The 14,784-nt window shown below is 41.0% G+C and overlaps 1 protein-coding gene across 1 annotated transcript in view; it reads right to left on the reverse strand.

Annotated features, from left to right (window-relative positions):
- ST8SIA6 (ST8 alpha-N-acetyl-neuraminide alpha-2,8-sialyltransferase 6) overlaps positions 1 to 14,784 on the reverse strand; it is a 174,217-nt gene that overhangs the window by 52,707 nt on the left and 106,726 nt on the right. The window contains exon 4 of the mRNA XM_070408060.1: positions 8,324 to 8,410. Within this exon, the coding sequence (XP_070264161.1) occupies positions 8,324 to 8,410 (87 nt within the window). The remainder of the gene's footprint in view (positions 1 to 8,323; positions 8,411 to 14,784) is intronic.

Genomic DNA, 14,784 nt, shown 5'->3' on the forward strand with positions numbered 1-14,784 from the left:
TAAAAATAAGCAATAAGTGCACAGTCTTAGATGTTTACTTTAATAGAGCCTGAAGACATAGATAGGCTGTTGAGAGATCATCATGGTTACTGATGCACTTTTTATACCAAGATGATATTAAACAGAAAATGGCCCTTCTGTTTGCATGCCATCCATCACCTATACAGTTTCTTTCTTTTTTATTTTCTGGAGCATCAGGTTTGTTATAAAATTTGAGAGAACCAAATAATTTAATAAGAACCCCCACAAACATGGGAGCATAGGAGCACAGGGAAGGGAGAAGGGTCCCAGGAAAAACAGACCAGTCTCTGAAGTTTCATTCAAGTGGGGGCTACGGGGTGGACTCACAGGGAGAGCAGCTTTCCTCTTGACCCCAGAGGGCTCCAGGCAATCTTCCAAGGTCAGAGGGTATTGTGGCTAAGATGCTTCTGAAGTCCATGGAGATGCCAGATGCCATCCTGGTGTGAATCCTATGCAGACAACACCGCGGCAGTTTGTCCACCTTCGTGGTCCTCTGGACCAAGTCCTCTCACCTTGCACACACAGCATGTACTTCTGGCCCTGCTCTCACCCACAGCAGATTGTGTTCAGCCACTGTCTCCTCTCCCGCACCACATGGCTGGCCTCCCTGGAGCTCGGCGTCTTTGAACTTCAACATTTAAAATGCAGAGTGCTGCTTGATTTCTCCAGCATCACGGACTATGGTCCTGCTTTGGCTGTCCACTATTGTAAAAAAGTATATTGGCTTCACTCTTGTCCTTTCCAGATGTTGCCTTTCAGCGGACAGCCTACAGCATAGGAATCTTAAGAAAAACCTGAACACCCTCCTAGCCAACCCCTGCTGGCCCTGGCTGTGGCCGGAGGAAGAGGCTGGGGTCCCACCATCTTGCTGTCCAGCTTGAGGGCAGTTTTCATTGGTGGTTCGCTCTGGGATTCCACCACCACTGCTGGTGCTGCTGCTGTGGGTGGTGAGGAGCCCCCAGGGTCACGCTGGAGGCCTGGGCTAGGGGTGGCAGGCCTTAATTCTAGGCTGCCTCGGGGAGTTGTAGTCCTTGCTTCCACACTGGCTGAGGGAATAGAATTCCTCGCTTCCATGCTGGCTGGGGAAATGGTCATCCTTGCTTGCACACTTGCTGGGGAATGATTGTCCTCACTTGCAGGCTGCCTGGGGGAGTGATGGTGCTCGCTCCCAGGCTGCCCAGGGGAGTGGTGGTGCTCACTCCCAGGCTGCCCGGGGGAGTGGTGGTGCTTGCTCCCAGGCTACCCAGGGGAGTGGTCATATTTGACTCTAGGCTGGGTGGTGGAGTCCCAGGGTCTCTGCCCTTCTGCCATGATGCCTAAAGCCTCTGGATTGGAAAAAGACTGATGCTGGGGTCAGGGGAAGGGTATGGTGTTACCCTGATCTTGTGGCCACAAATCTTGGTTTTCATGCTATCGAAGATGAGATAAGTGCCCATGATGTTGTTATATGTTCTTCTTGTGAGTGACTCCTGTATCTCATGATGCTCATATCCCATGTTCTTCATTATTTGGGCTTCCTGGGGGTCTAAGTCACCCCAGGATGGCCTGATGCATGGCCTCAGTTCCCCTGACTGGACAATGTTGACCTGGTAGTCTTTCATTATAACTTCCAGGGTTGGTCTTTGGCAGGGGTGAAGAGTTATTAATTTTTGTAAAAGTTTTTGACTTTGTAGACAGAAGTATGGTATAAAGAAGCAACCATTCAAGTTGTGCTAAGTTCTTCAAAATTCTTCCTCACAAATGGTAGTTCCCCTGTCACCATCCTGTAGAGCATTACCCCCATGCTCCAGATGGTCCACCTTTGGGCCCTCATAGGGTTTGAATTGGAACATCTCTGGGGCCATTTAAGGGGCAGTGACACAGAAGGTGGCAAGTTTCTCTTCTGTAAATTCTCTACTGAAACCAAAGTCTTCTAATTTGACCTTCATCTCACTATCTAGAACTATGTTCTCTGGCTTTAGGTCCAGATGTACAATGTGTCTCTGGTGACAGTAATGTGTCACTGATAGCAGTTTTCAGAATGGCCCTTGGGCTTCCTTCTCCTTCATGGGGCCATAGTTCTCTAAATCCTATATAATAAAAGGGTAATATGCAAATTGACCCTAATGGCGAAATGACTGGGAACGACCAGTTGCTATGACACACACAGATGAGCTGTGCCCTGGTGGTCAGTGTGCTTCCACAGGAGGAGTGCTGCTCAGCCAGAAGCCAGCCCATGGCTGGCCAGCCAGCGGTGAAGGTGGGAGCTCTGCAGCAGCGCTAAGGATGTCCACTAATGGCTTAGGACCCCTCCTCGCAGGCCGTTAGTCAGATATCCCCCAAGGGCTCCCAGGCTGCCAGAGGGATGTCTGACTGCCAGCTTAGGCCCGTTCCCCTGGGGAGTGGGCCTAAGCTGGCAGGTGGACATCTCCTGAGGGGTCCTGAACTGCTAGAGGGCGCAGGCCAGGCTGAGGGACGCCCCCCCCCCCCCAACCCAAGTGCACAAATTTTCGGGCCTGTAGTAGTCAAATAAGGTTCCTTAACTCGTATGCTCCATGAAGAGATACACCTGGTCCTGGGTGGTAAGACCTCAAACAACTTTGTGATGTTAGGATGATTTTGTTTCTTAAGAGAATGAATCACTTGGAGAACATCACAGGATCCATCCCAGTTCACAACTTTCACTGCCACCTCTGTGCTGGCGACAATGTGCCAGGCCAGCCTAACCTCTACAAAAGATCTCTTGCCAATAGTGTTGAGGATGAGGCAGTTGCCAATATGGCACTCCTTGTTGGCAGAGATGGCTGCAAAGTCATCACATATGGTAACTTAAAAAAATAAAAAATGTTATCTGATATCCACTCCCACTGAAGTGAATCAGTGATGAAAATAGAAAAAGAAAAAAGCAAAGGAGAAGGAGGAGGAGGAGGAGGAGGAGGAGGAGGAGGAGGAGGAGGAGGAGAAAAAAACTAATAAGAAGATAAACCAACTAGTTCACATCCAACAGATCACTACCAATCAGCTTCCTGGGCTCCAATGGGCTAAAACCTCAGCCCAGCCAGGACCTTCTAGAGGAGTGGTTTGCAATTCCATCAAAATGGCACCTTATGAGGTCAGAGCAAGAAACGGACCAATCATGGCTGGGGATAAACCACAGTGGTTTTCTCACTTTTTGACCTCATGACCCCTTTGCTCTGGAAAAAAAATAAAAGGACCCCCAAAGAGCCTTTTATTTATGTGGGATATTAAAGATTAATATTAAATGTATTAGAAATTAAAATCTGTAAGATGCAAAAAAAGAAAAGGCTGACTCTACTGCTCCAGGTCTCAGTTCAAACCTGCTTAGAGAGGGCTTCCCTGATCCATCCATTCCTACCTACCTCACCCAATGCAGCATGTTTGTTATTTTCACAGCACTGAACACATTGTAAATGATTCTTTAAAAAAAATTCTCACCCAAGGATATGTTTTTATTGATTTTTATTTTGGAGAGAGAGAGGAAGGGAGAGGAAGAGAGAGATAGAGAAGCATAGACGTGAGAAAAACATCTAGTAGTTAGATTCCGTATGCACCCCAACCTGGATCAAGCCTGCAACCTGCCCAGGTGCCTTGACCAGGAAATGGACCTGTGACCTTTCAGTGCATGGGATGATGCTACAACCAACTGAGCCACACCAGCCAGGGCAGTGTAGTTGAATCTTGTTTACTCTCTGTCTTCCCATGAAGGGAAGAGCATGACTGTGGTGTTCCCAGTGTCTAGCGCAGTGAGTGGCAACAAAAGAAGTGTTTAATAAATATTTGTTCACTGGATTAGTAAAAGAAAATATGGTCAGCTATTTATTTAATCAAATAGAGTAATAAAACATCTTTAAAAACAGTCATGTTCTGCCCTCACTCAACTTTTGGAGCAGATAAGACAGGAAAGAGGAGGGCTGAAGTCTAGATTTCCAGGTATGCGGGCACTTGGTGAGGCTGAGGAAAGACCAACTGGTAGGACCCTTGCTGTGTAGATTAAAGATGATTTGTCCTTCCAGTGGTACTTGCTAAGGATACAATACATTTGGATCTGTAATGAGACTGCACGGTATTTTTACAATTTGAATATCCATTTCCAGATTATACAAAGGACTGCTCAGGTGACCCTGAGTAGGCCATTTAGGTGAATTTCTGTGTTACTTAAATGAACCATCTCTGTGTATAGACGTGATGATGAGGCTTGTTAATTTACATTTATAAACACACTTTTTTGTTTGTTTGTTTTTATCTTTTTTCTTATTTTTAAAAATTAACTTATTGTTGCAAGTATTATAGATCACCCCTTTGTTTGTTGGTGTGTTGTTTTTTTCCCCATTTACCCCCTCCACCCCATACCCACCCTTTCCAGGCCTTCACCACTCTATTGTCTGTGTCCATGGTTTACACATATATGCAAACAAGTTCCCTGGTTAATCACTCCCCTCCCACCTCTCCACTTCCACCTTCCCTCTGAAATTCATCAGTCTGTTCCATGCTTCTATGTCTCTGGATCTATTTTGTTCATCAGTTTATTTTGTTCATTAGATTCCACATATGAGTGAGATCATGTGACACTTGACTTTCTCTGACTGGCTTATTTTGCTTAGCATAATACTCTCCAGATCCATCCATGCTGTTGCAAATAGTAAGAGAACTTTCTTTTCTACAGCTGTGAAGTATTCCATTGTGTAAAGTACCACAGCTTTTATATCCACTCATCTATTGACAGGCACTTGGGCTGTTTCCAGATCTTAGCTATTGTAAATTGTGCTGCTATGATCATAGCGGTGCATACATTCTTTCTGATTAGTTTTTCTGATTTCTTAGGATATATTCCTAGAAGTAGGACCACTGGGTCAATGGGAGTTCCATTTTTAATTTTTGAGGAAACTCCATACTGTTTTCCACAGAGGCTGCACCAGTCTGCATTCCCACCAGCAGTGTACTAGGGTTCCCTTTTCTCCACATCCTTGCCAACACTTGTTGTTTGTTGATTTGTTGCTTATAGCCACTCTGACAGGTGTGAGGTGATACCTCATTGTCATGTTAATTTGCACCTCTCTGATGATCAGTGACGGAGCATTTTTTCATATGTCTCTTGGCCTTCTGTATGTCCACTTTGGAGAAGTGTCTATTTAGGTCCTTGGCCCATTTTTTAATTGGATTGTTTGTCTTCCTTTTGTTGAGTTCAAATAGTTCCTTATATATTTTGGAAATTAACCACTTATTGGGTGTATCATTGGCAAATATGTTCTCCCATGCAGTGGGCTCCCTTTTTGTTTTGTTGATGGCTTCTTTTGCTGTGCAAAAGCTTTTTATTTTGATGTAGTCCCATTTATTTTCTCCTTAGCTTCCTTTGCTCTAGGAGATGTATTAGTATACATATTGCTACAAGAGATGTCTGAGATTTTGTTGCCTATGGTTTCTTCTAGATCTGTGAAATACACTGTGGTTTTTTAATAGGGATTGCATTGAATCTATAGATTGCTTTGAGTAGTATGGACATTTTAATGATGATAATTCTACCAATCTATGAACATCATACATTCTTCCACTTGTTTATATCTTCCTCTATCTCTTTTCTCAATGTCCTGTAGTTTTCTGAGGACAGGTCTTGTACCTCCTTGGTTATGTTTATTCCTAAGTATCTTAATTTTTTGTTGCAGTGGTTTCATGACTTACATTTAAGTCTTTTATCCATTTTGAGCTTATTTTTGTGGATGATGTAAGTTGGTGGTCTAGTTTCAGTTTTTTTGTATGTATCTGTCCAATTTTCCCAACACCATTTACTGAATAGACTGTCTTCACTCCATTGTATGCTCTTGACTCCTTTGTCAAATATTAACTGAGCATAATGGTGTGGATCAATTTCTTGAGTCTGTGTTCTGTTCCATTGATCTATAAGCCTGTTCTTGAGCCAGTACCAGGCTATTTTGAGTACAATAACTTTGTAGTATAGCTTGATATCTGGTATTGTAATTCCTCTAACTTTGTTCTTCTTTTTCAAGATTGCTGTAGCTACTTGGAGTCATTTCTTTCTGGTTTCCTTGTCACTAAGATCTCTCAAATCTAATGCTGAGTAAGACCATGTCTTAGTCTGTTTGACTCACTATAACAGAACAGTATGGCTGGGTGCTTTTAAACAACAGAAATTTAAATATTAATTTACTGATTTGAGAGAGGGAGACAGAGAGAGAGAGAGAGAGAGAGAGAGAGAGAGAGAGCAATTTGTTCTCTTATTTATGCATTCATTGGTTGTTTCTAGTATGTGCCTGGACTAGGGCTTGGACCCACAACCTTTGTGCAATCTTGACATATCAGAATGACACTCTAACCAAATGAGCTACTCAGCCAGGGCAATAACAGAAATTAATTTTTACAGTTCTGGAGGCTGGGAAGTCTAAAATCAAGGAGCTGGCAGATTCAGTATCTAGTGAGAACCTACTTCCTGGTTCACAGATATCTGTCTTCTTACTGTGTCCTCACATGGTGGAAGGCTTGAGAGAGCAGTTTGGAGTCTTTTTATAAAATCATCAATCCCACTTATGAGAGCTCTAATAACTTCATCACCTCCTAAAGGCACCACCTCCAAACACTATCACATTGAGGATTAGGTTTTCAACTTACTACTTTTGAGGGGACATATTCAGAATATAGGATGGGGCAAAAGTAGGTTTACAGTTGTCAGTATGCAAAAACAGTGTTTATGCTTATATTATTATTTATTAATTAATGTATTATTTTCCATAAAAACAACTGTAAACCTATTTTTTAAACATTTAATCATCTTTATTTTTTTTCTTTATTTTTGTTAATCCTCACCCGAGGATATTTTGCCATTGATTTTTGGAAAGAATGGGAGAGGGAAAGACAGAAAGAAACATCGATGTAAGAGAAACACATCGATTGGTTGCCTCCTGCAGGAGCCCTGACCAGGGCCAGGGCCAGGGAGGAGCCTGCAACCAAGGTACATGCCCTTGACAGGAATCGAACCGGGACCCTTTGGTCCGCAGGTTGATGCTCTATACACTGAGCCAGACCGGCTAGGGCTGTAAACATATTTTTTTTCCCACCCTGCATAAAACATTCTGGAAATTAAATAGTTAAACAGGAACCCCCTTTCTTACCCCTCATCCTGAAGTGAAAGATGCTTAATGGTATCCTACAGGAAGTCACAACATCTACAGGTCTACCCAGTGGAAAGAATATATTCATTTTTAGTTTTGATCCAATCAGGAAGTTACTTTTACACCCATGGGAGCTGACCAGAACCCCTCTCAAAATGGCAGCAGAATCAAAGGCAGCCGGTCTGACGGCTCCAGTGTATGCTGACTGCAGGAGGGGCAGGCAGAGCCACAGCACCATGCAAACAGGATGAGCTGCCTTCCCACAGTAAAGGAAGCTGAGCAGCAGATACTTCCCAGAGAATCTTAGCGGAAAGCGAAGTGTCCTTAATGAGATTTTTAAAAGACATGATACTTAAAGTAAACTTTGAAAATATGACCCACTGAAAACAAAAACATAGTTCTGGATTATAATATAGCAAAATAACTTGTCACAAGACAAAACCTGTGTTGATACAAACAAAAAATCAGAATGTGGCCAAAGCGAAGCAGAGCAATGGAGGCCAAGCAAGCACAGAGACTATGGCCTAGCTGCAGGTATTGGGGGGAATGGGTGCCAGATAAGCATTCATGCACACGCCACAGCATAGTATTTAACATAATTTATCTCTGTCTGGGCGGGCTCCAAGTTATCCAAGCACAGGATAGCTCTATAATCATCAACTGACAACCTGGTATTGTCAGGTTGATGACTCCTCCACAGGTTATTACCTTGAGCAAATCATACTCCTGAATATTGCTAGTATTAGGGAGACAATAAAAATTGTAAGAGAATATGCAGAAAATAACACAGTTTTTGTTCTAAAATGATGAAATTATGAATGATTTTTCCCTCCTGTTTTCCAAACAATCCTAATGCTTATTACATTTTATTTCCAAAATAAATAAATAAACATCAAATACAACTGGTACAAAAAAAGAAGCAATATGCTCTAAAAAAAAAAAAAAAAAAAAAGCATTAAAAATCTTTCACTTTAAACTTGGGAATTTTATAATTAATTCCAGTAGCAAAATTACAAATGTCTATATAAATGGTGGGGATAGAGTGCCATGTGACTCATGAGAGGGTCTTAGAATGAAATCATCCTGAATATCACTTGGCTCCTTCTACTTTTCTTTTTAACAACATGTTGCTTATTTCCCTACAAAGCAAATCTCATATTATATATGAAGAAAACTTTTACCTAAAATCCTTATATTCTTCTACTTGTCGTTTCCATGGACAGCTCTGTATATTTGTGATAATCTGAAGATAGTCATCCTCTGAATACCTAAGAATCAAATATTAACGAAGTTAGAAAATAAAGATCTCACATACTGCTAAGCAAATATATGCATGTTCTAAAGGACACTTTTAAAATATACTAATTTTAATCCTTTAAGTCTTTTCTAAAATAAAGGAGAAATAAGTAAATGTATACCCATTTAAAAACTTCTAGGAACATACAATTCACAAAGAATTAATATACTGATTTAAGAATGTGTAATTTGTACATAAGTCATATCTAGTATTACAAACAATGACAGCACACCAACCCACATTCCTATCTTATGGCCATTTCATCTTAGCTTCAACTCATTGACAAATATATTTTTATAGGTGTTTATCATAAATATATAGTTTATCATTTTTTTTCAGAGTTTAAGTTGGTAGATTTACCTTGGGATATATAGATAAAATTTCTTCAAAAGAATCATCCTAAATTTTAAATCTGAACAGTATATTAAAAAAATAGATTGAGCCCTAGCTGGTTTGGCTCAGTGGATGGAGCGTCTGTCTGCAGACTCAAGGGTCCCGGGTTCGATTCTGGTCAAGGGCATATGCTCAGGTTGCGGGCTCGATCCCCAGTAGGGGGCATGCAGGAGGCAACCAATCAATGATTCCCTCTCATCATTGATGTTTCTATCAATCTCTTCCTCTCCCTTCCTCTCTGAAATCAATAAAAATATTTAAAAAATAGATTGAGCTCAATTTGTAGGCACAGTGGGACAGTTTGGTAGGATCCCGGTCCTCCATAGATTTCCTTCTACCTGAATTTCCATCATCAAGTATCAATTCCTTTAATTACAGCATATTCTTTATTCTTTAAGGGTTATCATTTAAAATGCAACTATCCTTTTGGATAAAAAAAAAACCTTTAAATTTTATTTTAATTAATACCTTAGTCATTAGTTGCCAACAATTTGAGAGCAAAGGTCTACAACAGGAAGAAAGAGTATATGTTGGTGAGGGGGTGGAGAAGGAAGAGGACAGTAAAGAATCTTGTCAGGAAAATCACTCCCCTCACCCCCATACAGAAAAATGCAGATTCTCCAAAGTTATCTCAGAAAAGAGGTATTTATTATAGGTGGGGAAGATAGTCAACGAAGCACTCCTTTGCCCCTGAAATTACCTCCTTTTTGGGTTTCTCTCTCTTTTCATATTGCTGACAAGGTTAATAAAAAATATTTTCCCTTGGTTTCCATTGGCCCAGCTAAGAATAGCTAAGAGAAATCTCAAAAAAATTTTAGCTAAATACAAAAGAAGAAACAGAGCACAGAAATACCACATGAAAGATTAAAAATAGTTGTATTTGTGCCCTGGCTGGGTGGTTCAGTTGATTGGAGTGTCATCCCATGCACCAAAAGGTTGTTAGTTTGATTCCTGGTCAGCTGATTTCTCAACAGAAACTTTGCAGGCCAGAAGAGAGTGGCAATAAATATTCAAAGCAATGAGCAGCAAGGACCTACAAGCAAGATTACTCTACCCAGCAAAACTATCAATTAGAATTGAAGTCAGATAAAGAGCTTTACAGATAAGAAAAAGCTAAAGGCGTTATTCACCATGAACCAGTATTACATGAAATGTTGAAGGGTATTCTTTAAAAAGAGGAAGAAGCAGAAGAAGAAAAAGATAAAAAATATATGAACAATAAAATAGCAATAAAACATATCTATTAACAATTGAATCTAAAAATCAAAATAAGTGAATAGGGAATCTAATGAACAAAATAAACTGGTGAATAATATAAAATCAGAGGTATGGAAACATGGAACAGACTGATGAATCTCAGACGGAAGGGAGGAGGGGAAGAGATTTACCAAAGATTTTAGATGCATATATGCATTACCTATGAACACAGACAATAGGGTGGTGAAGGCCTGGGGTGGGGAGGGAACTGGGTGGAGGAGAGCAATGGGGGGATAAAGACGGGACATCCGTGATATCCTCAAGAAAAATTTAAAAACACAGACTGCTTATCTCCACCTGGTGGTAGACACCCAGAAACCCTGTGCAAGACAGACTGAATGAAAAATTTAGTCATTCAGTTGCGAGACAATCTCAGGTGGCCAAATACATGTGAAACTATAGTCTTAGCAGGAAAGAAGAGACAAAAAAAAAACTTCTGAAAAATTTATGGTGGACAAATTTCCAAATCTAACAAAATCTATAAACCCACAGATGTAAAAAGCTCAACAAACCTAAAGCACAAAAACACAGGTGAAAAAATACACCAAGACACATAATAAAATTTATTTAAACCTGTGCTAAAGAGAAGATCTTAAAAGTAGTTAGAGAAAAAAGACACATTATACACATAGAAACAAAGAGAAAAATTACAGCAGACTTCTTATGAGAAACAATATAAGTCAGAAGGCAGAGAAACAATGCCATTAAAATACAAAACAGGATTTGGGGAAACTGTCAACCAAGAATTCTATACTTAGCAAACCTTACAATAAATGAAGGTAAAATACAAACTTTTTCAGATATATGAGGCCTAAATGAATTTATACCAGCAAACCTGCAGTGCAAAGAATACTAAAGGAGGTCCTTCAGGCAGAAGAAAAATGAAGCCAGATTGAAAACTGGCTTGACACAAAATAATGAAGAGCATTGAGAATATCTATATACATAAAACCTTAATATGCAAATAGACCGAAAGGCAGAACAACCAAACAACCAGTCACTATGACATGTGCTGACCACCAGGGGGCGCATGCGGAACATGGCGGGTGTTGGCAGCAGGTGGTAGAGCACGAAACATGGTGGGCCTCAGCCACGGCGGAATGGTGGAGCAGATGAGTGGGGGAGCTAGACCAAGGCGGGGTGCCGGTTGCTGTCATTGGGGCAAGCCTCTGGTGGTTACCGAAAATTCTTTGCTTCCATGGGCCATGGTCCTGCTAGGTGTTCGAACCTACTGCTAGCACCAGCCCCACTCGCACCTGCTGCTGGTGCTCAGTGCCGGCCCCGATCGCCCTTGAAGGCTTCTGCACCTCCCCCTGTTCCTGAGGGGTGATCAGGGCAGCAGCCGCCACTTGCATCTGCTGACGTCACTGGCCCCGCTCACACCCGATGCTGGTGCTGTCCCCAATCACTCCATGCTATCAACGGATGCGAACAGGGCCAATATCCTCAACGCGTGGGTGCAGCGTGGTGGGAGCGGGGCTGCTGGCAGGCAGGGGACCAGGGGCCACAGTGGAAGAGGCCTGGCAGGGGCATGGAGGATGTGCCGGGACCTGCCCCTGTGCCCAACACAGCCTCGCAGCCCACAGTTCTTTTCAAGGTACATGAATTCGTGCACTGGGCCCCTAGTATAAGTATATTCAAAAGATTTATTTTTTTAGGTCTCTTTAATAGGTAATTGACTGTTTAAGGTAAATATAACAATACATTAGGAATTTTATAATATATATTAGCAATAGATGCATGACAACTATAGAATAGAGACCAGAAAGGGGGTTGGGGGATGGGTAGGAGGATAGAAGTGGTATAAATCACTTGAAAGTGGATGATGATAAGAAAAAAATTGTATAGTGTTCACCTAAAGCAGTGATGGTGAACCTATGACACGCGTGTCAGAGGTGACACGCGAACTCATTTTTTTGGTTGATTTTTCTTTGTTAAATGGCATTTAAATATATAAAATAAATATCAAAAATATAAATCTTTGTTTCACTATGGTTGCAAATATCAAAAAATTTCTATATGTGACACGGCACCAGAGTTAATTAGGGTTTTTCAAAATGCTGACACGCTGAGCTCAAAAGGCTCGCCATCACTGACCTAAAGCAACCAGTAAAACAAAACAAACCATAAAATGTGTTAAAATCTTATATAATAAAAGCCTAATATGCAAATTGTCCCCTTGGGCAGGCAGTCGACTGGGAGTTCAACCAGGAAACCAGGATTTTGACTGGGAGACTGGGAGTTCAACCACTCACTATGATGTGCACTGACCACCAGGGAACAGAGCGGAACATGGTGGGTGTCGGTGATGTAGCGCTGGCAGCAGGTGATAGTAAAGGCACTGCTGGCCCCGATGGGCCCCAACCAGAGTGGGACCGTGGCAGGATGGTGGAGCAGATAAGAGTGAGGTGCCAGGCCAAAGTGGGTGCGAGTGGGAACCCGATTGCCCTTCAGAGGATGACCAGTAGTCCAGTGGTGGCGGGGCGGTGGGGGGGGCGGGGGCAAGGCTGCCGCCTGGCTCCCAGGTGCTGAGGGAGCCAGGCAGGGTCTGATCACTCTGCCTATTGCTCCGCAGACAGTGACCAGCGATGGCTCTGACATTTCCATTACAGAGAAAGGGCAAATAGCAATATTAATATATTTCTTCTAATTATTTTCCTTTCAATGTGCACTAATCCATGCACCAGGCCACCAGTATAATTATAAAAGTATTTAATCTAAAAGAAAGCAGAAAAAGAAGGAAAGGGAACAAAGAGTAGGCAAATAAAAACAAAGATGGTAGATTTAAACCCAACCATATGAATAATAACAGTAATGCAAATAATCTAAGCACACCAATTACAAAACAGAGTATGTCAGATTGGATTTTTTAAAAAACAGGAGCCACTCATATATTATATATAAGAAATCTATTTCATATAAATAGAATTAAAAGTAAAATGATAGGCCTGGCCAGTATGGCTCAGTGGTTGAGTGTGAACCCATGCATCAAGAGGTCACCTGTTGGGGTACATGCCTGGGTTGCAGGCTCAACCCCCAATGGGGGGCATGCAGGAGACACCAATCGATGTTGATGATTCTTTCTCATTGATGTTTTGTAGCTCTTTCTCCCTCCCTCTCTCTCTCAAATCAATAAAATAATTTTTTTAGCCCTAGCCGGTTTGGCTTGGTGGATACAGCATCGGCCTGCAGACTGAGGGGTCCCAGGTTCGATTCCGGCTAAGGGCACATACCCAGGTTGCGGGCTTGTTCCCTAGTGTGGGGAGAACAGGAGACAACCAATCAATGATTCTCTCTCATCATTGATGTTTTTATCTCTTTCCCTCTCCCTTCCTCTCTGAATTCAATATAAATATATTAAAAAACAACATTTTTTTAAAGTAAAATGATAGGAAAAGATATACCACAGTAGAACTAATTAAAATGAAGCTGGAGTGGCTACATTCATATCAGACAAAGTAGATTTCTGAGCAAGGAATATTACCATAAAAATAGAGTAAGAGCATAAATTGAAAAAATAGGGGAAAGATCAATAAAATTGAATGCTGATTCACTGAAAAATCAATAAAATTGATAAAGTTCTTGCCACATTGATCAGGTAAAAAGAGAGAATAAACAAATGACCAATATGTGACCAGTGAGAGAGGTTGCAGCACTAAAAGTTCTACAGACATTAAAAGCATAATAACAACTTTATGCCAAAGAATACCACTTGAAGGATAAAAACTACCAGAGCTCACTCATGAAGAAAATGATAACTTGAATAGTCCTATAGCTATTAATAAAATTGAATTTGCTATTAAAATCCATCCTACAGAAAAAAATGCCATGTCCAGATAGCTTCAATGGAGAATATTATCAAACATTTGAGAAATATTAATACAAATTCTACACAAATCCTCTTATCTATAAAATTGAAGCAGGGGATTACTTCCCAACTTTAATTTATAAAAATAGTGTTACCCCGAGACCCAAACAGAAAAAGACATTAAAAAGAAAGAAAGAAAATATAGACTAATATCCTCCATAAACATAGATGCAAAACTCTTCAACAAAATATCAGCAAATTGAGTCCCACAATATATATACAGAGGATAAGGCATTCTGACCAAGTGGGTTATATCTCAGGAATGAAAGGTTGATTTATTTGAAAATCCATTGATACAATTCACCATAATAAATTTTAAAAAATAATAATAATCTTGTCTGACCAGTGTTGTTCATTGATTGAGCTTCAATCAACCCATGAACCAAGAGGTCACTGGTTCAATTCCAGGTCAAGACACATGCCTAGGTTGCAGGCTCAATCTCCAATATGGGGCATGCAGGAGACAGCTGAAAGATGATGTTTCTCTCTCATCAATGTTTCTATCTCTCTATCCCTCTCCCTTCCTCTCTCTAAAAATCAATAAAAACATGTTAAGAAAAAATAATACTCTCAATACAAGAAAGGAAAAAAAGCATTTAACCCAATTCAACATTCAGCCATGACAAACACTCTCAGAAAACTCAGTATAGAAGTGAATTTATACAACTTGATAAAGGACACCCACAAAAAAACACTTCAGCTAGGATCATACATAATTGTGAAATACTGAATGCTTTCCCCCTAAGATCAGGATCAAGTCAAGAATGTCCATTCTCACCATCTCTGTAACACACTGCAGTGGACATCTAGCCAATACAATAAGGCAA

This window comes from Myotis yumanensis, unplaced genomic scaffold (assembly GCF_028538775.1).
Source record: "Myotis yumanensis isolate MYYU_CA2020_CCGP unplaced genomic scaffold, mMyoYum1.0.hap1 SCAF_1, whole genome shotgun sequence".
NCBI classification, from domain to species: domain Eukaryota; kingdom Metazoa; phylum Chordata; class Mammalia; order Chiroptera; family Vespertilionidae; genus Myotis; species Myotis yumanensis.